Here is a 27,173-nt window from a genome sequence, read left to right as displayed (position 1 = left end):
GAATTCTGAAGGGCTGGTGCTGAGGGACTGTGAACTTGAGGGCATCAGGGAATCCTGCCTTAGGAGGTCGAATGAGAAGGGGCAAAAGAATCATCTTATTGCCTTTATTTCGCTGACTGCCCAGCTGGCCCCACGGCAGGGCAGAGGGCCAAGCTCTCACCCATACTCTCTGTGCAGGCCAGTGCGTGTACACACACACACACACACACACACACACACACTCACTCACTCACTCACATCCGACCTCTGGCTCTGAGAGTCAGTCTCTGGGGGGCAAGGGGTTGCTCCTCAGCCTGCCCCTGCCTGCCCTTTTATGACAGCACCAAGGGCGGGGGTGGGGCAGGGCCCTCAGCCCCCAGAACAAGTCCCTGTGCAAACTGGAGGGGCCAGCTGGCTTCGGGATGGGGGTGTCACATTTCCCCATGCCCGGAGTTCCTTCCTCCAGTTCCTGAGGGAGGGACTGCTCTCTGCCTACCTGGGGGGCCAGACCCCTGCCAGGGCTGGGCCCTATGGAACCCAGGTTTATTCCCCACCTGACTGTGCCAGGACCTCCAGCACTGAAGAACAGCCAAGTCTGAGGTGGTGGGGATCCCCCACTGCAGAACAGGAAGGCCGGGGCCCCGAGGGGCTTGGGAGGGGTCATCACCCCCTCTCCTAATCCATCTTCAATATGAAGAGGTTTGGGGCAAACTTCCTGGGGAGGGAGCACAGGCCTGGAGGAGAAGTCCCAGCTTGGGCCTTCCCCAGACTTCCATCTTCTGGGCCACAGCCGAAGGCCAGGCATCCAAAAGTCCAAAAGTCCAGCCAGCTGGTCAGAGTCCCTGCACAGTCCTTGGAGGGCACCCATCCAGTGGGAGTCGGGTGTCAGACCTGCACAGGCAGTGTCTGGTTCATCTGCAGCCGCATGTCCTGGATACTGCTGAGGATCTTCTTCTGGTGGCCCGCCAAGGTGACCCCGATCCGGAGCAGGTCTCTGCAGACGGGCCAAGGGCACAGTCAGTCCCTCCCCCCTGCCCACCACTCTGGGCCCAGCTCAGAGCCCCCAGCCCTGCCCCTCCAAATGTGAGGCACACTCACTCTGCGGTCATCTGGGCCACCAGGTCAAAGGATGCAAACCCCGCACTGACAAAGCTCTCCTTGTACCGCCCCATCTTGATGGCATCTAGCCAGTCACCAACTGTCGTGAAGGTCGTGTAGTCTGGGACCGTGCGGTCCAGGAGAGGCTGCGACATGCTGTGGGGACAAGAGAGGGACTTGATGAGTCCTGATGTCAGGGGGGGCAGGGGTAGTGCAGCTGGCTCGGGAGCAGGGCAGGGGCGGAGGCAGAGGAACTGACCCAGACTGGGCACTGGCGATGACCTTAAGGCTGGCGGCGTTGCGGATGAGCTTGTCCAGGGTGTTGACGATCTGGGAGAATTTGGGCCTGAGGTTCCGGTCCCGCACCCAGCAGTCCAGCATAAGCTGGTGCAGTGCTGTGGGGCAGTCCATGGGTGGGGGCAGCCGGTAATCCTGCTCCACGGCATTGATGACCTGGGCCAAGAGCAGGGAACCCTGGAGTGAGCCACCACTCTGCTCCCCAGCCAGCTCCCACCCACCCGAGCGCTCTGGCTGGCCCCACTCACATCCTGGTTGCTCATGTCCCAGTAGGGTCGCTCGCCATAGCTCATGACCTCCCACATGACGATTCCATAGCTCCAGACGTCACTAGCAGAGGTGAACTTCCGATAGGCTATGGCCTCTGGGGCGGTCCAGCGAATGGGGATCTTCCCGCCCTGGTGGGGGGGGCACACGCCCTTCACCCTATGTCCCCGGGCTGGTCCCCAGCCCCGAGCCCCTGCCTGGTTGGCCCCGCCCCCAGTCTCCCTCCCAGTGGCTTCCTGTACCAGGGAGCTGGTGTAGGTAGGATCAGAGGGATCATCCTCCAGGAAGCGGGAGAGGCCAAAGTCTGAGACTTTGCAGACCAGGTTGCTGTTGACGAGGATGTTGCGGGCAGCCAGGTCTCGGTGCACATAGTTCATCTCAGACAGGTACTTCATGCCGGCAGCAATGCCCCGCAACATGCCCACCAGCTGGATGACCGTGAACTGTCCGTCGTTGAGCTGGAGGCAACGAACAGGCTCAAGGGGGTGCCCGTTGCCTCCTGCCTGGCCCCGGGCCCACCCAAGACCTTCCTGCCTGCCCGCGTGCCCACCCTCTCCAAGTCCTCCAAGACCATGCCTCATCAACCCCTCTGACCATGTCCATTGTGCCCTGAGAGTAAGGAAGCAGCCCTCCTGTGTGGCCGGCATCTGTATATATCAACCCAATTAACCCCCGTGAGGACCCAAATAACTCTTACCATTCTCATTTTACAACCAAGGCAGCTGAGACTCAGAGAGGTTAAGTAAAGCCTGAGGTCACACAGGCAGTAGGGGGCGGGCAGAGTCCGGATGAGAACTCTGGTCTTTCTGGCTCTGAAGGCCCAGCTCTTTCCCTGCACCATGCCACCTCGGTAAATATTTGGACTTGAATAGGGTCTGCCTGACTTGTGGGAAGGGGTGGTTTGCCCAACCTAGCTCTCTGGGGGATGGGGGGAGGAAGAGGGGGAGGGGCCGGGGGCTGGCTCTTACCCGGAGGAAGGAGTCCAGGGCACAGTTCTCCATGAACTCGGTGAGGATCATGACTGGCCGACTTTTGGTGACCACGCCCTCCAACCGGATTATGTTGGGATGGTCAAACTGACCCATGATGGAGGCCTCGCTGAGGAAGTCCCGCCGCTGCCTCTCTGTGTAGCCCACCTTGAGTGTCTTGATGGCCACAAACACTTCCCGGCGGCCAGGCTGTTTTAGCCGACCCCGGCACACTTCCCCGAACTCCCCTGCGGGGCACAGGGCACAGACAGTAAAGCTATTTCTGTACCCAACCACCTCTGCCCTCCCTCGGGGTCACCACCAGCCTCTCCTCCCCACCGTGCCCCAGAGGACTCACCAGCTCCAATCACCTCCTCGATCTTGACGCAGGACACATCGATCTCCTTGGCAAACTCCCGCACAGCCTCATTAGGGTCTTCGTAGGTAAAAGGGTCGATATAAACCTTCATCCCAGGAGCAACTAAGGAAGAAAAGGTGGGCGTGAGAGGGGGTGAGATCCTTGAGCTGGGGACAGTGAGGGAACTCTGCGACCCGGGATACTGCCCCAGGCTCTTAACCCAGACAGGAACACATTCCCAGCCTCTCTGCTAAACCTGCTCCGTATTCCTCTGTTGAAGCCAGAACTTGCACCACCCCACGCCGCCACTGTCCTCTTGGTGAGAACTAATAACCATAACGGCTAGACACCTAGGATTCTTCTTCTTTCTCCCTTATCTCTCATGGTGTCCAACTTATTTCAGATCCATCCCTCCCCTCATTCCCACTGCCCCTGACCTTGTCCAGGCCATCAACACTCAGACTACTGCAATAGCCCCCCAGCTGGGCTCTCTGCCTCTAGACTTTGCTCACCAATCTAGCCCACATACCTGTCTTCCTACAATACTTTCATTGTATTGCTCCCCAGCTTGAGAGCCTTTCAGATTACCAGTGGTGCAGTCAAGTCCAAACTCCTCTGCCTGCCTTTCACGACCCTCCAAGGACTGGCCGCAACTACCCAGCCTGGCTTCCCAGCAGCTGTCAAACCAGCCTTCTCACTGCCCCCCACGTCGGGCACTCTCCCCACCCCACCCACTACCTTCCAGAGGCTCCTCTAGCCGGGAATGCTCTCCCCCACCTCTCTAAACCCTGCTTATCCCACCTGGCTCAGCTCAGCCCAAGGCTACGTCCTCCAGGAAGCCTTCCTCTTTTCTGAACTCTCACTGCCCTCTGTCCCAGGAACACCCGGCTTAACACTTAATTGTTCTCTCATTGTTTCCTGTGTATACCTGTGTTGTCTTTCTTACAAGACTGACTACCCCTGAGGACAGAGGTCACATCTCACTCATCTCTGGGGCTAGCGGGAGTGTGGTAGGGGCTCAGGAAATGGCACTTAATTGGAAGCAGGAGGGTAGGAGTTAAAGGAATAAAGTCCCAGACAGGGAAAGGGGTGTCTCCAAGCCCTGCAAGGACGAAGGGAGCTTGGGGAGGTTGGGATGAGGAGGCAGACTCACTGTATTGCTGCAGCTTCTCCGTGTACTCCGAATCAGAGCTGTGCCGCTGCTTCCTGGAGGGGCGGGGTGGAGGGTAGGCATGAGACAAGTCCGCAGCTCCTTCCCTTCAGGGGACCCTTGGGCTCACAGGAGGGGCAGAGAGCATAGGGGACCGCCCAGTGCCTGGTGCTATGGTCAGTGGCTACAGCTGCCACTGGGTCTCCGGGCAAGAGGCTCAGTGGACTTGGTCCCTGAGGGAATCTGCCAGTAGATTCAGGGGACAGGGAGGGGACAGGACGAGGACATAGGCATGGACTGGAGAGAGCCTTTCCGACAAGGATAGCCTGGGCCTAGGAAGGCTGTGGTTCTAGGGTTGACGTGGGTGATGGTTCACCTATATGGCGAGAGGGCTCTAGGGCACTAAAGGGAAGCTCTAGCCAGCCCCTGGGCCTGGGAGTACCTGAGGCAGACGACAGCAATGACCACAACAGCTACCACGAAGACAAGCCCGGCCGTGGCAGAGCCCACAATGAGGGGGAGCTGCTCCTGGAGCTGCTGGGCACCAGAGCCTAGAGACGGGGAGGGACAGGTGAGTGGTGGGGTGCAAAGTGTGGACAGCGGCAGGGACAGGTTTGTGGGGGTGTGTACCTCTCTCACTTGTGGTCTCAAACTCAGCCGGGTGGCTGTACTGCCCATAGCCAGCTACGGTGCGGGCGCGGACCTGGACCACGTAGCGGGCGTCAGGCCGCAGCCCGTCCAGCTGCACGGAGTTCTTCTGGCTGGTCACTGTGGAGGCGATGCCCTCACTCTGCAATACCAGGAGGAAGGCTGTGTCTCAGTGGGCCCTGACGCCCATCGGCCCCTGCCCAGCCCCGCTCAGTACCCAAGGCTTTGCTCCCAAGGGCCCCTGACACTATCCAGGGTAATCTTCTTGTCCCAAGGCTTCCTCCTGCCCCTGGAGACTCTGACCTTCTCAAAGTACTTCATCTCGTAGTCCAGGATGACTCCGTTGGGCTGCTCTGGGGGCGCCCAGGACAAGGTCAGGCTGCTTCCAGAGCTGCTGTGCAGGTGTAGTGTTGGCACTTCAGACGGGGCTAGGGGAAGAGTGGGGGGGCTCATCACGGGCCCTGGCATCCTTCCCAAGGACCCAGTTCCCATGGGACCCCCAATGGTCTGTGCCCCAGGCAACCTCAGCTCTATGTGGGGGAAGATGACCCAGGCCCTACCCTCCTGTGTGCCCTCCTCACCAGCCTGGTTGGTGGTGATATTCACAGCCGCGTAGTGGGGGGGCAAAGGGCTCTTGCCCGAGACACCGTTGACTGCCTGCACCTCAAAGGTGTAGCGCGTGTGGGCCAACAGATGGCTGATGTGGACCCGGCGTTCTGTCAGGCCCAACTGCCGAGGCACAAACTCCACGTTGTCATCACAGCGTGAGCAGGTTGTGGTGCCCCCGGCCCCAAGGCCCCCATGGCACTTCTTGCAGATGACATTGTATAGGAGGTCGTCCCGGCCACCCAAGTCCCGGGGCTCACTCCACTCGAGGATCAGCGAGGTCTCATTCACATTGGAGATCACACCCCGGGGTGGAGACGGCACCGCTGTGGGGAAGGTGGAAGGAGAGGACAGTGAGCTAGGGCCCTAGGACCACCGTCTGTCCAGAGTTCCTGCACACTCCAAGCTGCTTCCTACCTCCTTGCCTTTGCCTCTGCTTTAATAAGCGGAATACCTTTCCTACACTTCTTCACTGGGCACACTCCTATTTATTTGGCCTTTAAGGCTCAATTTGAGAGGTCACCTCCTCTTGGAAACCTTCCTTGATTCATTCTCTTCCCGTCCTCTGCATTCCTGTAACAATTCCTGGGCATCCCTCCAGCCCAGCACTTAGCACATTATATGGTCATTATCTGTTTTCACATCTGTTTCTCCCACCAGGTTGCAAGCTCCTAGAACAGTGGCTGTATCTTTTCCTCCATATCCCTGGCGCCTGGCAATTCCTGGCACCAAAGGCCGAAGCAGGGAAAAAGCAGGACACCACGCTGCCCCAGGGGTGTGAGGTCCCCGCTCCGGTTAGAGTTGGGACAAAAGAATAGCAGTTCTAGACAGAGGAAGGAGTAATGGACTAGAGGGTCCTAGCCGGTTTCTGATACCCAGCGAGGAGCTAACAAATGCTTATTAAATGTTGGTGCAAGGGCTAAGCCTTTCAGCTCACCTGGATTCTGGCTCAGGGCCGGTCACTTCCTACCTGTGCCATGTTGAACACAACATCTAACCCCCCTGAGCCTCAGTTATCCTATCTGGAAAGTGGAGCTATTCATAGAGACTGTTTAGGCACCCCCAGGCTGGCCCGCAGAGGGAAGGCCTGGAGTGGGAGGGTATGAGGACGCGCGTTCACTCACTGGTACAGGCACTGTCTGCAGAATCGGAGTCTGCGCGGTAGAAGTTACTGTGGCAGGTGCAGATGCTGGAGGCTGGAGAGGTGGTGCGGCTGTTGGGCGGGCAAGGCAGGCAGGGCCCCTCTCCCTGCTTCGCCTTGTAGCTCCCAGGGGGACAGGCTGTGGGGGAGAAGAGGATGGACATCTCACCTCCATCCCTGCAGACACCAACCCGCCACACCTCTGTGGGAATCTGGCCCTTCCCAAGCACAGGTCTCGGCCCCCCACTTCCCAGACTGCAGGGGCCGTGCTGGTACTGCCTAAGTCCAGCTGCAGCTACAAAAGGCCCTTTTGCCCGGTGGAAACCCCACGTCAGCGGACTCCTCCCCGCCCCTGCCCCGCCCCCGACCCCCAACTCTGGGGCCTCACGGACGAAGAGTCAGATCCATCACCCCGACAGCCTGGACTTGTCGAGGCAGGGAAGAGAGGGAGGAGGAAGAGGAAGGAGGGGGACGGGAAGAGACCATTAGTGGGCTGGCAGCAGCCTCTACTCTGCTGGGGTGCCCCACCCCTCCCTGAAGCTCAAGGATAATGATTCCTGAAGATCCTCAAGAACACCCCAGAACAGCCAGGAGGTGGGGCCTCTGAGTTTCACAGCCAGCCTCTCTCCCCACCCAACCAGGAGCAGGGCAGCAGCTCCTTTCTGCCCTGGGGCAGGGGTGGGCGCTGAGGAGGGATGAGAAAAGGAGAGAAAGAAAGCAGGCAGGAAGGCTGGGGTCACCTGGAGTTCAGAGGCCTCAAAGCATCCAGGAGGGGAACCCCAATCGCCAAAGGGAGCCCAGAGCTCGGTGCCTGAACACCCCTTCAGAGCCTCTATTTGGGCCTGGGCTCTGGAGAGTCCCCACATCTACGATGGCCATATAATTTATTAGTCAAACTGCACTATTTTGAGAGTGAAAGCGGACACTAGTAATAATCACGTTAGCATGACAGGCATAAACCAGGACTGCCCTGGACATACTAAAGCATATGGTCATCCTGACCCTATACAACTGCCTTTGGGGAGGTCATCCGGGGTGTGGTATGCCCGGAGTTGGGTCTGTGCCCTTCTCTGGGGTTTACTCTCCCTCGACTAAGGTGATATTCCATCCCAGCTCTTCTGAGCCAGTGGGAGAGGGGGCAGGGGCCAGGCCAGCCTGGTTGCTATGGGAACCATAGTGCATTTCCTGCTAGGGACCTGCAGAGTGTTAGCCGCTCTTCAGGTTGTCAGGCTCATCACCCCCACCCCTTTCTCCACTTAGGAGGAGGAAGTCTGGGGGCAGGTTCCCATAGAGAAGTGGAGAGGGGCAGGGCAAGGCACTGTTCACCTTCCCACGACAGCACCCGACACTGGGCCTCACAGCCAGGTTGGGCCTCCAGCCCCCTTACACTGAGGGTTGTGCTAACAGCCAGCTCCCACCCCTACTAGCTTCAGGCTGCAAGTGCCAGGAGGGAGAACAGGGCAGAGGGGACAGAAGACAAGGCCCTCAGCACCCTGGCTTGCATGGTCCAGCACTGGATGAGCCTGCAGTCACAGCTCCCACATTCCCAGCTGTGAGGCCTAGAGGGCAGAACCCCTCTGGGCCTTCTTATTGGCTAAACAGGAGACGTAGCTGGAATCTACCTTACAAAGTTGTGGTAAGGCTCAGATGAGAGAACCTCTCATGAACGGGTGTTATAGCTGGAAAATCTAGCACACCGTGAGGTCTTACGAGTCTCAGCAAGCCCCCCAAGACAGGCCTCCTAACCTCCTCGTATATGAAACCAGGACCAAACAACCCTTGTCCCCCGTGCATCCCAGGGCTCCCGAGAGTCACAGCTAACACATGGTGCTGTGCTTCCCCACGTCCCAGGCACTGTTCCAAGGCCTGCCATGCACTGACTCAGTTAAGCCCCACTACAACTCCACGAAGGAATCACCATTAATGTCCCCAGTTTGCACATGAGGAAACCGGGGTTCAAAGAGTTAAATAACTTGCCGAAGGTCTCACAGATGGTAAGTGGCAGTCAGGACTCAGGACTTCAGAGACTGGGCCCCTAACTTCTATGCTATAAATACTGCTTCTCAAGATGCAGATGAGACCCCCCCAGGTAAAACAGCCAAGCACGAGGTGCCTGCAGCTCTGGGTCCCACCTAAGACTTGCAGGGTGAAACGTAAACGTGGCGCTGGACAAACGGGCATCTCTGCTGGCCTCCCGAGACTCTGAGCACGTTCTTCGGGTGCCTCCTTGTCAAGAATTCTCCATGTCTTCCTTCCTCTCTCTTTAGTTTCATTTTTTCCTCCTGGTATCCTGGTGTCTCTCCTCATTTTCTCTCATCTCCCTCCTTGCACCATGTTTTCTGCACCTGATACCCCTCCTCCCTTTCCTCCCTCTGCCCCAGAGCTGAGGCCAGACCCCCCTGTCTGGCAGGTAGGAAGCAGTGGGTAGGGGGCAGCGGGCGGCTGTGGCCCAGACCCTCCCCAGGCCAGTCCCCACTCACGGCGACACTGGGACTCCTTGGCAGCTGGCTCGTGGCCGGTGGCACAGGTGCAGGCACCCACAGGCACCATCCACTCCCCGTCACCATTGCAGTAGAGCTTGAGGGGTACCGACACCTCCACGGCGTTGGCAATGCAGGTGCCAGGGGCAATGACCAGTGAGGTGGGCTCAGCCCCAGTGAGGGTCTCGGGGAAGAGCGCGAAGCCTGCGGTGGTGGATGCACACTTCTTGTAGAAGGCACGCACGGAGATGAGCGACATGCAGGCGCCCTGGTCCTGGAAGGCCAAGTAGAAGCCGGCCTTGGAGAGTGGCCCGAAGCTGCGCACCTTGGTGTTGACACGGCCGGCATCGAGCCGCGAGAAGCTCTCATCGGGCGCGATGGTGTCCACCTTCACGTAGGGGTTCTCCATCCAGAAGGGGGAGGAGGCCGAGGCCACGTCGCTATCAGCCTCATAGTAGAAGAGGTTGAAGGTCTCCTTGCAGGAGCCAGGGATGTTGGGGATGCTGTTGCAGTCACGCACAGTGAACTTGAGCTCCACGTAGACCCGCTGCACATCCTGCCGCCAGATGAACCCTGTGCGAAGCCAGTTGTTCTGGCTTGACTCGCGCACATTACACACCTGGTACGTGCGGATGGGGTTCATGGCCTCGTCATAGCCGCTCACCTCTTCCCACTGTGCCAAGTGAAAAAGACAGAGTAAGCACCGGCATTTGCCAGGTGCTTATCACATGCCCAGATCTGCTATATTTACTTCACAGAGATGCTTCCATGGTGTAGTGGTTGAGCACACAGACTACGTGGGTTCAAATCCCAGTTCTCTGCTTGTGGTGTGACTACAGGTAAGTCACTTAACCTCCCTGTGCCCCCACTTTCCCATCTGTAACATGGTAAGAAGAAGATGTATACGGAATAAATGACTTTAAATGACTACAGCACTGGGCTTCCCTGGTGGTGCAGTGGTTGAGAGTCTGCCTGCCGATGCAGGGGACACGGGTTCGTGCCCCGGTCCGGGAAGATCCCACATGCCGCAGAGCAGCTGGGCCCGTGAGCCATGGCCGCTGAGCCTGCGCGTCCGGAGCTTGTGCTCCGCAACGGGAGAGGCCACAACAGTGAGAGGCCCGCGTACCGCAAAAAAAAAAAGACTACAGCACTTAGAATGGGGCGCTTGGTAAGTACTATGTGAGAATTAGCTATAAGGTTTATTATCTTTATGCCTCAATTTCATTGTCTATAAAGTGGGACTGATTGCAAGGAAATGAGGTTTTGAGGAATTAAATCCGTTTAATATATGTAATGAGCTTGCGCCAATGCCTGATATAGATAGAGCAAGCATTCAGTAAACTTTGGTTATCACTATTACCATCACATTTAACCTTCACAGCTCCTTAATAAGGTATTGCGCTGGCCAAAATGTTCGTTCCGCTTTCTCCCGTAACATCTCACGGAAAAACCCAAACAAACTTCTTGGCCTATCCAATACATCTGCTGTCCCCACTCCAGAGGAGAGGAAGTCAAGACTCACAAAGGCAGAGATTTGCCCAAGGTCACAGAGTTAGGTCTGGTAACTAAGGGCCTGTAATATCACCCAAATCCAGTGTTCCAGAACTTAGTGTAGTTGTGAAGGACATCTAGGGAGGTTAATTAGAACACTTTAGAGACGTCAGGACTACAGGAAAGTAACAGTCAAGAAATGGAGGCCCAGAAAGGCAAACTGTCTTGCTCAAGGTCACACAGCAAGTCAGAGATCTGGAACCAAGGTTTCCTTGTTCCCAAGCACCCAGGAAGGAGGGAGATGGTCAGGACAGACATGCAAAGGGCTGTCAGGCAGGAGAGGGATGGAAATAGGCTGAAAACAGGCTGGGGGGTGGGCAGAGGGAGAACGAGACAAAGATGGTGTGTATGGGGGGGGACAGAAGCAGGCTGAAGAGTCAGAGATGAAAACACTCACAGAAATGGACCATCAGGCAAAGGAGGAAGGTGACAGATGAAGAGGATGGGGATGCCGCAAGAGGGGGAACTGACAAGCAGTGGGCAGAGGCAGCCCTTCTTGAGCTCTGCTGCAGGAGTTAATTGGCAACCAACACTCGGGAGAAATGGTGGGGAAGTCTTACCCCACTTTCTGGATGAGATGTCCATGCCAACTCAGATGTCACCCATTTTGTATCCATGAGGGTCTCTGGGGGAGCAAAAGGAGAAAAAAAGTCAGGGGCCAAGTTTAGGATGAAGAGAAAGAGGAGGTTGCCCAGGAAAGGCCAGGACGCCAGACATTGATTCCCACCAGGTACTCCCACCCCACCCCCAAGTTCCCCAAACCCTCAGCTCCCCTGGCCCAGAGGAGACCCTGCAGCCACCCCCAGAGATGTCATAGCCCCAAAGATGTCTTGTCCGGCCAGCTGGGAGTGGGTGTCAGCTGCTGACCCCAGGTCTGGGTTAATGAGGCAGAAGCCAGGGCCAGTTCACACACCTACAGGCTCTGCTAATCTCCACACAAAGGGGCTGGCAGGGCCTTTATCCTGGAACAAAGGGCCGTGTGCTTCAGACCCTGCTGCTCAGGCCTCCCCTGACTCCACTCCCAGCACAAAGGCCCAGCTCCACACACGCCCAGGGGAAGGGAAGAGCAGTCACAGGCCAGAGCCCACTCTCACCCAGCCTCCCACATATCACCTCTGGAGGACAGGACAGGAATGCTCTTTGAGGATGGGGTGAGGGCCACCAAGGCCCAGACTAGTTCCTCTAGAGCTAGTTCAGTTCTTCCTGCAATCCTTGGATAAAAGTACTGTTGGTGTACCTCTTTTACAGATGAGAAAACTGATGCCCAGATACAGTATATATAGGGCGTAAGGTAAAACTGTTAGGACTTGAGGTGAAAAGTTGAAAGGTGACTCAAATTCAGGTCTATCTGATTCCACAACTAACCCCTTAACCAGGGCACTCTGACTGCAATATGCCCCTCTGTAAAGGGGGAACAGAGAAAGCCTGGAAAGCTCCTGTGTATACTCTAAGTCCCAACCAAGATGTCACCTCCTCCAGGAAGCCTTCCCTGAACCACCAAGTCAGGGTTGGATGCCTTCCTCTATGCATCCAGGGCCAGGTGCTTCGTCATAGCACCGATCCTGTTCTGAGCTTCGGGATTTTTTATCTGTTTCCTTTTGCTCGGCCCCAGGAGGGGCCTATTAATGTTTCTGACGTAAACTTGCTCCCCTAGGAACCTGGATCCTGGGTTCTGGCTTGAAAACTCTCCTCTCTGACAGTGTGACCCCAACATTAGACCTAGAAGCAGGAAAGAGGCCCCAAGTCCTTTCCCATAGCCTGGAAGACAGCCAGCAGTTCTCCCCTCAACTCCAAGCTGGAACGGGGCAGGGAAGGCCTCTACATCAACAATGGGGCAGGCTGGAGGTATCCAGGAAGGGAAAGACCCAGACCCCACGGGCTCCAGGCCTGCGGCCTTCACCAGTTTCCTGCAGTCTGGGACTGAGCCTGGGATGGTGGATGAGGCAGCTGTGGCCCCAGGCCCTCATGTGAGGCAAAGGGGGCAGCGAGCAGCAGCCATTCACTTTGGGGAGTGAGGCTCCCTCGTCTTCCTGCAGCAGCAGCTGCTCCCTGGAGGGCCCGGCTGCAGGATGAGCTATCCCAGCTTCATCGTCGGTGGCCTGACAGGCCCCTCTGGCAGACAGACAGACACAGACATTTAGCAGGGGGGTAGAGGGGTACGGGAGGGAAGAGGGGATGGGCAGAAGCAGGGGCCCCAGAGACAGGCAGGGAGGGAGACAGGCGGGCGGAGCAGGCGGATGGTGGGCGGCACCGAACTGGAGAGATGGGCAGAGCCGGCTGGCTAGGACCAGACAGCCGGGATGGCCGGCGGTGGACTACAAAAGACAGCGAGATGGAGAGACAAGGAGGCCCCAGGAGACAGACACAGAGACAGAGAGGGAGGCTGCCAAGTAGCCTCTTCGCTAGCCAGCGGCCCGGAGTACCGCTGTCCCTGGGAGCCGGCGAGCCTAGCGCACCCCCTCCCCCCAGCCAGTCCGCCTGCTTGTCTGCCCGCCGCCCGCCGCCCGCCGCCCGCCGCCGAGCAGGCCAGGGCTCCCACCGCTCCCTCGCGCTGCCTCCCTCCTCCATCTCCCTCACTTCCTTCTGCTCAGCCAGTGCCAAACCCATCTGGAACTGTTTAAACCCAAATATTCAGCCCCTCCCCCCTCCAGCCAGATTCCTCCGCAGTTTAAAACAAGCCCTGCGCCAGCTCGGAGAGGAGGACTGGGGGGAGGGGGCGGGGGGGAGGTTGGTGGGGTAGGATCTTCGTTTCTGTTTAATTTCTGGGGAGCGAGAGAGGGAGGGGGCGGGGATCGGCCCTCGGCCATCGCTCAGCCTTGGCCATCGCTCAATCTCGGCACATTTTTCCCATTAATGAGGAGAGGACTTAGATTTCGAGTCATGTGTGCCTGAGGAAGGGCTCGGTCACCCTGGTGGGGAGGGGGCTTGCTCTCTGGGGGAGGGGAGGGGCCTGCTCGCTTCAGCAAGAGGGAGACCCTGAGGTGCCTGGGTCCCAGCCTCAGGAAGAACATGGGGGGGGTCCCCAGAATCCATCTGTCTGGGGGGTGGGCCGGAGAGAGACCCAGCCCAACAGAGCCCACCTTTTCTATGTGTGTGGCATGTGTGGGTGTGGGTGTGTGTGTAGGTACACATGCGGGGGTAAAGGATACAGGTACGGGGGACAAGGACAAAAGAGGAATGAGGGAGCAATCTCCACATTCTCCAGCTACCAACTGCGCCCGCACCCTCCCTTGTCCCACCAAGTGGCTGCTCCCCGATACAGCCCCACCAACCCACGAAGCAAGCAGGGAAGTGGCCACCAGGCCTTTCTGGGATGTTCTGGGACTGGGGCTTCAGTGCTCAGCAGGAACGCAGCACCCCTTTCAGGTTTCACAGGGCCGCGGGGAACAGCCACGTGGCAGCAGCTGTGTGGCCCCCGCCTGTGCACACACAGACGCACACACGTCACCCAGTTCTCAGTGGCTGGGCTCGTTCCCGCCACTGGGGCCAAAGAGCGACAAGTCACACGTATGGTGGACAAAAACACACAAAGCCACAGCCACCCGCAAACACACACACGGCTTCACACACAGCCACAGTCTGTCTTTGACGGACACACGGATACATATGGTACAAGCAGATCAGTCTTCCTGAGACATTCATATACAATGAGTCTTTCCTACACACAGATTGGGCTTGCCTTAGGCAAAGACTCACTCTCACAGCCCTCAGATGTGCGGATTTCCTGAGACATATGCATACGTGAGGGCACGTGCATTCAACAGTGCGTTCTCCCTACACACCCAACTGCACACTATTGCCAACCACAAGTCACAGTCTTGAGTGTAGTCAAGTACAAACACCAACACCAGTTTCTCTGTACAGACACGGTGACATGCTCTTACACAGTCACACACAACTAGCATCAGCTGCACACACACAGATGCCCATTTGCACCAAAACATTCCATAGGAGCATGCAGACACAGTGTAAGTATCAATATCTAGAGGTTGTGTAAAGCCTCAGAGGTGCATCCTCCATGCACATCTCACACACACACACACCCACACACACGCTACAAGCACGTTCTTTCTATGAGGTGAGTTTTCAAGTGGGGTGGAGGAAGAGTTGGGAGAGGGCACTGTCTGCTAAGAAAGCAAAGGTACTGGGGCAGCCTCGGCCAGAGGCTCAAGGAAGGAACAAGCCCCAGACCAGCTTCCTGTGGCCCTGACCCAGGCAGGAGCTGTCACAGGTCATGAGGCTAGGGGTGGGGCAGGGGCATGAAGATGATTCTGGGTGTGGCTGGGTGCAGCCTCCCCAGGTGCAGCCCTTGCCCAAGCAGCAGGCCACTTCCCTGCCAGCACAATGGCACCATCCCCAGCACTGAGCCCTTGGGGAGGGGGTGGCACGATGAAGGCATTTAGCCTCAGGAGCTTCGGGCAACACATAAGTTGGGGGCCCAGCAGGAGGAGAACATCGTGGGCACCCAGCCTGTGTCTGAGGGCCTCACTGGGCCGCCCTGGTGCTGGGAGCCTGCCACCTGCCCTAGTGAAGGGCCAGGGACACACAAGTTTATGGAGCTGCCAGACCCCACAGCAACCCCAAGCCCCAAGTCACACAGAGCACCCCACCCTGGGAACAGGCATGCCAGTGAGACCAGAGAATCAAAAAAATCTAGAGACAGGAGCAAGAAACCCACCGGCCCAAACTCCAGACCAAGGACGTTGAGGTGGTGGGAAAGGTCACGCTCCTGGGCTGGGCCAGCAGCGCGTGCAGGGGCAGGAGGACAGAGGGGCAGGGTCCGGGCAAGAAGGCACAACCCGGAACCCTGCCTGCAAAGAGAGGGAGGAAACTCCCGGTCACCTCGGAGTTGGTCCCCCTCCTCCGCCTGGGGTCCCTACCTCAGCCAACCAATCCAAGGGATCTGTCCCGTCTTCTCCCATCCTTCTCCTCCCCTGCTGTCAGTGTGTGTACACGCGTGTACCAACCTGCACACTCAGAGTGGTCAGCCCGGGGAGAAAGGGGTCTTAGGCAGACCCTGCCATGGGACCTGGAGGGCCACCTCCCTCCCCCTGCCATGGCCCCGAGGGCCTCCAGTCTGGGATGGAGGAGAGGGGAGCATCCCAGAACAGAACACATTTTGTCTTTCATTCTTCCCCTCAGATCATGGAGATTTATAATTAAATAAACCTGAGAGGGAGGAGAAGGGAGGAAGAAGCACAGGACAGGAGCCCAAATGCCTCAGTGCTCATCCATAGCCCCCACCCCAGTTGTGGCCCTGCCAGCATCCAGAAGGATTGATGAACAGCTAGCCTTTGAGCCCTTCCCTGGGATCCCAGCCACAGCGGGTCTGACCAGGAGTCTGGGGGCGGAGAGGCAACAGGAGACCCCCGATGCCAGGGCCAGCCCTTGGGGCAGGGGGCCTCTCCCACCCCATCAGGTGCCCAGATGTATCCAGTCTCCCTCCCCCCACTCCCAGCTGCCCAATCCCGACAAACCAGTTTGACTCAGCACAACAGGCAGGGCTACAATTTTCAAACTATGCAGGCCTGGTGATTCAGCCTCTTCATGCTGTTTAATTAGTGTAAGGCGGGTGGCGGAGGCCTTGCCCACAGCAGCTTTGGGTTAGCTCGCTGCCGCTGAGGCCACAGTGGCGGCGGTGGCGGCAGTTCTGGTTAAAGGGAAGACAGTGACGGGCAAACTGGTTCCCCCAAATCCCTGCTGCTGTCCCTTGTCGCAGCTCTGAGGTGCCAGCTCAAGACAAACAGGGGCGGGGCAGCGGGGCTGGAGAGCCAGAGGCCACTCGAACAAGTGAGGAAGCCACAGAAACCCCAGCCCGCTGTCCCCTCTCAGCTGCCACCTACTCAGTGGCCACTGCTGCTGCCTCTGAGAAAGAGATGGGTCACAACCTGCCTCTCCCCACCCAGGGCCTGCTTCCACTACAGCAGCAACTCAGCTACAGGGCTTGCCTGGGAGAAGGCTGTCCAGCCACCCCCCCCACCTTACATCTGGTAACTGTTTCTTTTTTCTCAAAAGGGTCTCTTCCCAGCAGGGACCTCCTCATCCTATCTGAGGTATAAGGACCCTATGGTCCAGACATCCTTCCTATCCCACGCCCCGTTCCTGGTCCGCTCACCTACTGGACCCCACTCCCTGGTTCATGGTCCTGAAGGGGAGAATGGTCTTGGCTTGGGGGACTGGGGAACATTACCTGAAAGCAGAGTGAGCAACAAGGTGGCCCTGTTTCCCTGTGAGTGAGGGTAAATTCGAGGGCAATTTGTGTGTGTGTTTGGTGAGGTGTGTGTGTGTGTGCACATGGGAATCAATCAGAGGGCAAGGAGAGAGGTGTTTCTTCAACCAGGGAGGACAAGCAAAGACCCTGGCTCCATCCTCATGGAAAACTGATGAGATATTTGGATGCAGAATGTAGCTGCATGAATGCCAAGTGTATAGGGAGGAAGAACAATCAGGTGCTAGACAGCATCTAATCAATGAGACCATGAGGGACAGCACCCACAGCTCAAGGACCCTGGGCCTAAATATAATGACCTCAGAGGCCAAGAGCCTAAAGGCTCCCTAAGGCCAAGGGCAAACCAAATCCTGGCAAAACCAAAGGGAAGGCTGGATGGAGCAAGGGAGTGAGATCCTCCACCCATAAAGCTTGGGGGGCTGAAGAGAGCTTCAGTGCTGGGCGTCCCACCTAGCCCTGTCCTCTGGCCACAGCCCAGGACCCCCAGGTCCACCCATCCCGCCATTCGAGCTCCAGAATAGGGATGGGGTACAGGCAGGAGTCAAGGACAGCTGTCTCCTGACCCAGCTCTCTTCCTATCCCGTCCTTTTCCTCCCAAAGCTGGAAAGAGATGGAGGTGTGGGGACAACTTCCTCCCCAGATCAACTTTTCCTCCTCCCATTTTTGCGTCCTCTAAGCTCCCTCCAGCAGGGCAAGGGTACACACCAGTTTCACTTTCTGGTGCTCCCCAAGGAGCAGACCCTAGGGTAACAATAATAACAGTTAATCCTTGAATAACAATGGCTGTGCTAAGCACTTGACACACATTAAGGATTCAATCTTCATAACAGCCCTAGGAGGTGGGTTCAACCACTATCCCATCTCACAGTGAGGGAGAGCAGGAGTGTTGTTAGGTAGACCACTGGGCTGGGGTCAGCGGCCTGAGGCGTCATCTCTCTTTTTCCTTTCATTCTCACGCCAGCAGAAGACCCTAAGTTCTCATATATGGCAAAAGTGAAGGAACTCGTGAAAGCCACACTTGGGAGGCACTGCTACCTTCCTAGGGGCACCCCACACTGGCCCAGCCTCCCAGCCACCACCCACCCAGCCAGGGAATAGCCCCAGATCCCACTTCACAGCCTGAGGGAGGAGGGAACAGAGTAGGGGCAGTGACCCCACTGTCCTCTCTTTCCTGGGCTGCTACAGCTCATCAGGCCTCTGCCTCCTGGTCAGCCCCTCGGGTCCTGGGCCTGGAGGACTGGATGCCAGCTCCCAGCTAGGGCCTGCCAGCTAGGGTCTAGAAGGACCAGCAGATTGTGAGGGGTGAAAAGGAGGAAGAAAGGAAGGGAAAGAGGAAGAAGGGAGGGAGGAAGGAAGGGGTGAGCCTTTTCAGGTACCCCTTGCTCACCTGACCCAAACCACGCCCCCACTCCACTCTCAGCATCAGCACCCACCACACCCCACAACAAGGGCTCTGGGGCCTGGCACACACAGTCCTGTAAGTGCGTGTGCCTGTGTCCCTCTCCTGGGCTAAGACACAGACCTGGGAACTCCAGCAGGCTCCCTGGCTCACACCCTTGAGGCAATCAACAACAAAGCCCCACACCGGTTTCTCACGCCTGTGATCCTATCACACACATGTGGGTGAGCGTGCACAAGCGTGGGCGCGACCTCGGTGTGTCTGTCTGGATTTGCATGCGTCCACCCGTGTGAATCAGTCTGTCAGCACCAATGGGCTCCGAGATAAAAGACGTTCAGAAGAATGTTGTTTTTCCCCTGAGAAAATGAGAAAGCACCAGAGGCTGCCTTTCTCTCAGAACTCTGCTCTGTTTTCCTTCCAACCTCTAAGTTTACCGACTGTGAACATATGAACAAACCGAGTCACACGGAATTCATGTGTTTGTTCTTAAACTAAGAAAGTGACTGGATTTGTTAAAGATACCAAATAGAAGTACTGCCTATAATCCCAATTTCCCCCAAATTTCTGTGGTGTCCTTCCCTCCACCTTAAGGAAGGTTTTTCTTCCCTCATTTAACGGCTCCAAAAATTCTGGGAACTGTGCGCTTGTGTCTGCATCTGTCTGTCTATTGTTTAACCAGTGTCAGTGCCTCTGTCCCCTCAGGCTTGTGTCAAGTGGACGTGTGTGAACTCTCCCACCGGGGCCAAAAACACTTGGGCTGTCCATCCAAGCACACTCGTTTGGAAGTTGGAGCAGTCTCGGCAGGTTTCACAGAACCCATCGAGAGAAGCCCGGCCTTTTCCCACCGGCTAATGGGTAAGGCACCGGCTCTGGCACTACCTGGGACAAGCCCCGGAACCTCAGGGGTTCGGTGGAGACCCCAGCACTCGGGGTGTCCTGCTAGAAGGCAGAGGGGGTGCCGCAGAGACGCGTGCAACGCCGGTGAACACAGCACCTCGTGGGTAGTTGGCGCTCGTAAACCGTAAACAATAACAGGCCCCCGCCTCTCCATCCCCGCAGCCATTCCCTAACAAAGCGGGGTGCACGCACTCACACTCTCACAGATCACTCCAAGGGGTTCCGAACCAACGCCGCCCCTCAACCTGGAGAGTGCCGCTTCCCCTCCACCCGCCACAGCCCCGCATCAGCCTCAGAGCCCCCGCCTTGCCTGGTGGGTCGCCCACACTTCCTTGCCTCCAGGAGGTGCCCAGGGCCCCGCTCCTCTGCCCTGAGTGCGGGGTACTCCCTCAGAAGCTCACGGCCGGGCCATGACTTTCGGGGACGCTCTCCCGAGTCGAGCAGCCCGCGATCCCGCAACCGGCGGACTGCCTGCCACAGAGGTAGCTGGAGCCTCCGAGGCGGCGCCGAGAGCGTCCTCCGCACCCCATCCTCCGGACCCTGGAAAGGGCGCGGGTGACCGAGCCTCCTCCGAAGTGCGCCCAGCCCTCATCGGACCAACACCGCAGACCCTCCCCGGCCCACGCTCGGGCGACCCCGGACACCTTAACCCTTGGACGCGCCCCCCGACGCCGCTCACCTTCCAGCGCCCGGCAGCCGGAGGGCAGCAGCAGGGGCAGCAGCAGCAGCGGAGAGAGCAGCGGCAGGAGCCCCGGCGGCGGCGGCGGCGGCGGCGGGCGGGCTCGGGCCATGGCCAGGGCGGGTTCCGGGAGCCGAGCCGAGCCGCGCCGGGCCGCGCCGGCGGGGCTGCGGGGACCCGCGGGAGGGTCCGCTCGGCGGGCTACGAAGAAGGCTCGCGCACGGTGGTCCCAGGAGATCCAGGCAAGCAGAGGGTGCAATCCAGGCAGGCGGCTCCGGGACCGAGGCGGCGCCCTGAGCCGGGCGATGCTGAGGGATGCGGGCAGGTCGGTCCCAGGGGAATCTGGACGGACCAGTCCTGGAGGATCCGGGGCGCTTGGAGAGCTCGGAACCAGTGGACTCGGGGGGGTCGGGCCGGGGAGGGAGTGCGCAAGTGGTCGTAGTTCGGTGTGCACAGTAATCCAGAGGTCTGCTGTGGGTCCGACTCGGATCGGGGACTCCGGGTGCGCGCGTCGTCCGAGGTCCGAGCTGGGTTCTTGCTGCGCCGCTCACGTACTCACTTCTGCTGTCCCCAGCGCTGGCGCGGCCGCTCTGGGCGAGAGGGGTGGGGCCGGCCGCCTGCCTGTCATCTCTGAGGCCCCGCCCTTAGCCCCCCTCCGCCCACTCACAGACCGCCAGGCGCGCTGGTTCGGCCTCGAGAGCACTCTGCCGGAGTTCAGTTGGCGGCGGCTCCATCACGCCCACCCTCATTCTCTGAGGACTGGGGTGGGCGGGGCCAAGGAAAAGATGAATCAGATTGGGCGGAGCGATACTGTCCGTCAGAGGGAGAAGCCCGCCTCCTGTCGCCCATTGGTGATTAGTAACCGAACCTGAGTCCGGCGAGGTGCCATCCACGTACAACGAGCCGGGGGCGCCCCCGTGTGGTCTGTACGTGCCCGGGGCCGCCGCCATGTGGCTGTGTTTCCAGGCACGTCCTGACACTAACTAAACTCGGCTTAGGCAATACCAGGTGGGCGTCCTCCGCGACGCATCCTGCAACGAGGGCCTTCTCGCTTGTTTATTTATTCATTCATTCAGCTGTGTATTTCATCATTCTTTGAGCCAAAGACTCTAGCAACTTCTGGTGATACAGCAATGGATAAGACAGAGGTTCGTGTTCTCTTGGAGCTAGTTTAGCAATGGAAGCAGGCATGAAGTTATCACAGCAGAGTGTAACTTATTATTATGGAGGAAGGACAGAGTTGCTGGAGCACATGTGAGAGGGACGGCTATGTCTGGCCCTGAGGAAATGACATTCAAGCTGAAATGTGAAAGATGAGTAGTAGGTGAAGGATGTGTGTTTGGTGGGGGCAGTTTCAGGCAGAGCAAACACTCTTTGTGTGAAGTCCCAGGGGCAAGAGAAACATATTTACCGGAGGAAGCCGAAAGAAGTTCAGAATATCTTAAGTGTAGAGTTGGAGGCTGAGGGGGGCCAAAAGGAAGCTTGGAAATCGGTGTGGGGGACCAGAGGAATTTTTTTTTAGATTCATAAGGCCTTCCTGGGGTGGGGGGGGGAAGGTTGGGATTGACATATGCACACTACTATATATGAAATAGATAATAAGGACCTACTGTATAGCATAGGGAACTCTACTCAATACTCTGTAATTGCCTACATAGGAAAAGGATCTTAAAAATAGTGGATATATGTATATGTATAACAGATTCACTTTGCTGTACAGCAGAAACTAACACAACATTGTAAATCAACTATACTCCAATAAAAATTAAAAACAAAAAAAGGCCTCCCTGAGAGCTAGGGTTTGAAGCAGAGCCATTACTTTATCAGATTCACATGGCTTCTCTGGGAAAGAAGAATGGGTGGAGGAAAGGGTGGAAACAGGGAGATCAGAGAGGAAGCTGTGCAGTGGTCAGGCAGAGGAAGATGGTGACTTGGACTAGGGTGGTGGCTGTGGGGATGGAGAGAAGTGGGCAGGTCTAAGATATTTTAGGAGGGCTTCCCTGGTGGCGCAGTGGCTAAAAATCCACCTACCAATGCAGGGGACACAGGTTCGAGCCCTGGTCCAGGAAGATCCTACATGCCGTGGAGCAACTAAGCCTGTGCGCCACAACTACTGAGACCACGTGCCACAACTACTGAAGCCCACGCGCCTAGAGCCCGTGCTCTGCAACAAGAGAAGCCACCACAATGAGAAGCCCACGCACCACAACAAACAGAAGCCCCCGATCACCACAACTAGAGAAAGACTGTGTGCAGCAACAAAGACCCTTCACAGCCAAAAATAAATAAATAAATAAAATTTTTAAAAAAAGATATTTTAGGAGGTAGAGTTCACAGGATTTGTGATTGGGTGGTTGAGAGGTATGGGGTAGATAGAGACATCAAGAAGAACTCCCAGGTTTCTGGATTGGGCAAATGGACTTGTACCCCATTTGCTCAACAAACATTTGCAAAGTGCAATAAACACTCTGAAAAAAAGTCTTGTTTATTAAGAAGTAGAAGTTATTATAGCCTCATTTTACAAACAAAACTGACATCTAGAAAGGCTTAGTGACTTGCTTCAAGTCACAGTGCTCATAAGTGGCAGGGTGGGATTTGAATCAACGATTGTATAGCTTTTAGACTCACTCATTCTACTTAATCAGAGACCTAAGGATCACCTAGGTGCTTGTTAAAAACTAAGAATTCTGAGCCACCCACCCATCTTGGATGTTGGAACTCAGAATCTCTGGGGTATGGGGCCCAGGATTCTGCATTTCAAATAAGCATTCCAGGTGATTCTGATGCACACTGAAGTTCAAGAGTCACTATCACCATGCAGCCTCTTACTGTCCTAACTGGAGAAACATCCCTCCATGGTCCCTCTGAACCTTCCCCAGCTACACTAAGATTTCTGAGGACGGAGAATGTGAGAGATCAGATTCTAGGTGGCCTTGGAAGCAAGATGGTCACTCTTAATCCTCTGACCATGAAGTACCCTAGATGTGGTGCTAAAAGCTCCATTAGTGTAAATGAGGTCATAGATCCATTGCTCAAAGATATTGCTCTAGAGAGCTCAATCCTCCTGGCCAGAGGTATGCATGGGTACCTGGGGCTGGGGTGGGGGTGGGGGGAGGAGGATGCCATGAGATTCCCAGATTCCACCCCCCCCCATCCCCAGGAACTTCTGCCTTCGATCTCTTCTTAAGCCCTAGAGACTCCCAGCAACATCATTCAAGGTTCTAGACCACAAAAGGGATCTTGGAGATAATCTTGTGCAACTCCTGCATTGTAGAGCTAGAAAGCCTGAGGCTCAAGAGATAGGACAGCTTGCCCTAGAGCCCCCTCTGCCCTGGGGCGCTGGTTGCAGTAGGGCAGGGTAATATTTCGGCAGGTGGCCTGGCAGTAGCAACACCTCCCAGCTGAAGCCCTGCTCGTTGTAAGGCAGATCCGTGAGGCCGACACTCCTGTTTGCCCAGCATCTGTGCCAGGGTAGGCCTCGCCCTGGACAAACACAGCCTGTCTGGCGGCAGGCACAGTCTCCTTTGTTCTTGGGCCTGATAGCAGAGGCAGCCGGGCCAGCAGGTAACAGAGGGCCCGTCCTCACCGGATGTTGGCACCATGGTTCCCACGGGAATGGTTCCTGATCAAGAGGCCGACAGGCTGGAGGGCACCTGAGTACTGGCTAAAACAGCCTGGGGCAGGAAGCTGACCACCTGGCAAAAGAACAGACATGAAAGGAGGGCAGGTGGAGGGATAGGAACTGAAGGCCAGGCCAGATAAGAGGCCATCTCTCCAGGCCTGCATGGGCAGAAGGTCCTAACCCTCTTATCTTTCCAGGCTGACGAGGTACCAAGGAACCCAGGGAGTGGGCCACAAGCTTTGATCTGGAATGAAGGAAAAACGTCCAGACTGAGGTCAAGATGACTCTCTCTGTGTCCATCATTCTTTGTCCATTTGTTTCTAGGAGGAACCTGAATATAGAAGCAAGACCTTGGACTTTGGCATCAGAGGGACCTGAGTCCAAATCCTAGCTCAGTCATTTACCAGCTGGGGAACTTATGATAAGAAGCTGAGGGCCTCCCTGGTGGCGCAGTGGTTGAGAGTCCCGCCTGCCGATGCAGGGGATACGGGTTCGTGCCCCGGTCTGGGAGGATCCCATATGCCGCGGAGCGGCTGGGCCCGTGAGCCATGGCCGCTGAGCCTGTGCGTCCGGAGCCTGTGCTCCGCAATGGGAGAGGCCACAACAGTGAGAGGCCCGCGTACCGCAAAAAAAAAAAAAAAAGAAGCTGAACCTTTCTGAGTCCAAGTATCCACAGGAATGAAGGTGGGACAATAATCATACCTCCCTTGCAGGGCTATTATGATGCTCCGGCCAAAGGGCCAGGAGCACTGAAGTGCCTAATACATGCAGATGCCTTATAACAATTAACACTCAGGCCCCAGAACCAATCTGGAAACACGATCAGTTTAGGGATAATTAGAAGAATGTGTGTGAATTGAATTGGGGCTTAATACTCCTGTGACTGTGACCAACTCCAGATTCTCTTTGAAAAAGATAATAAATATGTGTCCCTGGGTTTGTGGTTTGGGGATAGTGGCAAGAAAGACAAAACTGGGAGAAGAGGGCTTTGCGCCAGTAAGTGATGGAGGGATGAGTGCTCTTTGGGCTTCAGTTAAGAACTAGGGTGGAGGCAGGGAGACCAGTGAGGAGGGCACAGGCAAGATGTGATGGTGACAGGGCTGGGGTCATAGCACAGTAGTCTGAGCAATGGGGTGGCTGGTCATTTATGGGAAGAGAAGTAAAAACTTGGGGAGGAGCAATTTGGTTGGGGGAGAGGGGAAATAGGGACTGAGGGTGTCATTTTGGACTGGCTAGGATCGGGAGGCCTGTCGGCATGGAGCAGGTGGCTGGCTTCACCACTCCCACCTCCTCCACTGACCCTCTCCACTGCCACCTAAGCAGCCTCAGTTCTGGTCTCTCTCTGTCCCTTGGAGGCACCACCTCAGGACCTTGGCACTGACTGTTCCCTCTGTCTGGATCTCTTCTTCCAGCTCTTACAGAGCTGCCTCTCAGAATTTAGGTCTCCACTTAAATGTCACCTCCCTGACCACTTTGATCTCCTCCCTCTTCCCCCACACCATCACTGTCTTTCCCATTGCACTATTTTATTTTCCTTATACAACTTAGCACTAGTTGAGATTATATTAGTTAGCCATTTGTTTACACGTGCACCGTCTGTTTCCCCTTCTAAAACGTTAGCTTCCTGAGAACGACGGCTTACTTCCCACTAAATCTGCAGTGTAAGGACCACTGCCCTGCATGAAGTAGCAATTTACTAAATGAATCAGTAAGTACAGCAAATATGTGTGATTCCTGCTGCCACGTCCTCTTCCCAAGCCTATGGCAGATGTTGTTCATCAATTATGGGCTCTTTCCTCAACGTGATGCTGCAGACAGCCCTTGTCAATCTCAGAGTTGGCATAGAAGTTCCACCTACCTGCCATCACTGTAGTGGACAAAGGCCCTCTGCTGGCTACTGTGTGACCTTGCGTGAGTCTTTTCAAGTTCCTTGGGCTTCCGTTTCCTCATCTGATGTCTCATCCAAGAGGTAGGGGAGACTTTCCACCCCTATGGGCGGGGCCTCCTGTCAAGAACTGACATCACGTGCAGACATGACAAATCCCCTCAGACAGGATGCTCAGGTGAGTCACAATCACTCCTTCACTTTTCTGTCCCTCTGCTTCCTCCGTTTTCTCATCAGCCCCAGAAGGCAAGCCTAGAAAGGACCTTTGACACCTGGCCCAACAAAACCCTCATTTTCAGATGAGGAACCTGAGCTCAGAGAAGAAAAGTCAATGGAGCCAGAAATCTAACAAAGCCTAGTTGTCCACAGCCAGTGCTTTGGCAGCGCCCATCCCTCTCCCCTGATCCCCACCAGGCCAGGCACTCGCTGCCGTCAGCACCTCCTCTCCCAGATGGGAGCCGGGGCCGCAGCTTCCTTATTCTTGGGCACATTCCCAAACTCCAGGAGGAGGGCGGCCTGGCTTCCCTCCAGGCCCTGGACAGTTGGCCGGAGAAGGATGCCCCGTGGATTCCTGGCTCCTTCCTCCACTTCTGAGCTGCCCATTCAAGGAGGTGAGAAAGGTGCCAGCCTCTTCCTCCACAGTTGCTTTCGGAAATTGGAAATTGCCTCGGGGGGTTTGGACCAGGGCGAAGATCTCAGCTGTTCCAAAGCCAATTGATGCCCTGTTGGCAGCTTCTGGCCCTCATCTTCTTCTGATCCAACCTGGATCATCCCCTCCACTCTCTTGCAACTATTTTGCAGCCAGCATCCTCCCTGACAACAGCTCAGTTCTGGCTTCCCTTGAGAAAGGGCGGAGGAGGAAATAGATGTGTTGACTAAACCTCTCTGTGATCTTAAGTGGAGGTGCTCTAAACATCTGCCAGAGAGGGGGACACCTCAGTTGCCTTTGAAACTGCCTGTGCAGAACTCTTGTTTGCAAACTGTCTTTTCTTGTGGAGAAGCTGCGCTTCCTTTTCTAGGAGCTATTTGGGGAAATGTTTGCAGGAACAGAGAGCCAGCTCCCTGCTCAGGAGGATAGCAAGGACCCGGAGGGATCCAGAAGTGCTAATTAAAGACCAATACCCATAGACATTTGGGGAAAGTTTCAAAAACAGAAAAGACTGGGCCTTTCATGTTTAATTAGGAAGGAAGAAATACCAGGGACTAAGGGTGACTTTTAGGGAGACAGATTTTAACTTGATATTTATCATTTCAGCCATTTATTGAACAGTTACTGTGTGCCAGGTGCGGGGGAACAACTGCGATCAGGGAGGTCATGGTCAGAGGAGGAGGGTGCGTGTCAAGAATTCACAGGCCAAGCCCAGGACAGCATGGAGCCCAGGCACAGATGGGCACCCAGTCCACCTTGTCAAGGAGGGTACCGTGACGGGGTCCAGGAAGGCTTTCCAAGGAGGCAGACATGGAGCTGAGACAGGGCTGAGGCCCGGAGAATAAGAGGAGTCGGCCAGGAGAGGGTGACACAGGGAAAAGTCTGAGCAGCAGGGGTCCTCAGCTTAGACACATCGGAGTCACCTGGGCAGTTTTTAGAAATGAAGGCTACCCACTCCCAGGGATCCCCGGCTTGGGGCAGGGTCCGGCACTGATGTGTTTTAAAAGCTCCCCAGATGGGTCTAATATTGGGGGAAGGTAGGGAGAAACACCAGATCATAAAGTATGTTTTGGGGGTGGGGTCCGCAGTGGCCACATTGCAGAGGACTTCACCAGCCACGTGAAGGAGTTTGGAGTTCAGCCCGAGGGAGGTAGGAAGCCCCTGATAGGTTTTAAGGTTTCAAGCAGAGAAGTCAATCAGTCACATTTGTTTTTTAAAATAATGCCTTTCAGTCTCATGTTTCCCTTCTTCCTCCCAAGCCTCCACCTGA

General features: G+C 56.3%; 1 protein-coding gene across 2 annotated transcripts; it reads right to left on the bottom strand.

Annotated features, from left to right (window-relative positions):
* Positions 1-774: 774 nt before the first annotated feature.
* Positions 775-20,335, bottom strand: EPHB3 (EPH receptor B3). Of its 2 annotated transcripts, none has more exons than XM_060099243.1 (16): positions 19,748-20,335; positions 11,104-11,168; positions 8,993-9,665; positions 6,496-6,651; positions 5,347-5,697; positions 5,069-5,193; positions 4,757-4,907; positions 4,560-4,668; positions 4,121-4,173; positions 2,968-3,090; positions 2,610-2,857; positions 1,884-2,099; positions 1,623-1,772; positions 1,337-1,530; positions 1,078-1,233; positions 775-973 (listed from the first exon to the last, which is right to left on the bottom strand). In XM_060099243.1, the coding sequence occupies exons 1-16, from the start codon at positions 19,857-19,859 to the stop codon at positions 865-867; spliced, it is 2,991 nt and encodes a 996-aa protein (XP_059955226.1). In that variant the 5' UTR covers positions 19,860-20,335; the 3' UTR covers positions 775-864. The 2 variants fall into 2 exon arrangements, with proteins under 2 accessions (XP_059955226.1, XP_059955225.1); XM_060099242.1 differs by having other exon boundaries at positions 4,748-4,907; positions 19,748-20,334.
* Positions 20,336-27,173: the final 6,838 nt, after the last annotated feature.

The sequence above is a fragment of the Mesoplodon densirostris genome, chromosome 5, assembly GCF_025265405.1.
Source record: "Mesoplodon densirostris isolate mMesDen1 chromosome 5, mMesDen1 primary haplotype, whole genome shotgun sequence".
Lineage (NCBI taxonomy): Eukaryota > Metazoa > Chordata > Mammalia > Artiodactyla > Ziphiidae > Mesoplodon > Mesoplodon densirostris.
Note: the sequence above shows the minus strand (reverse complement) of the source record. Positions and strands in the feature narration are given on the sequence as shown.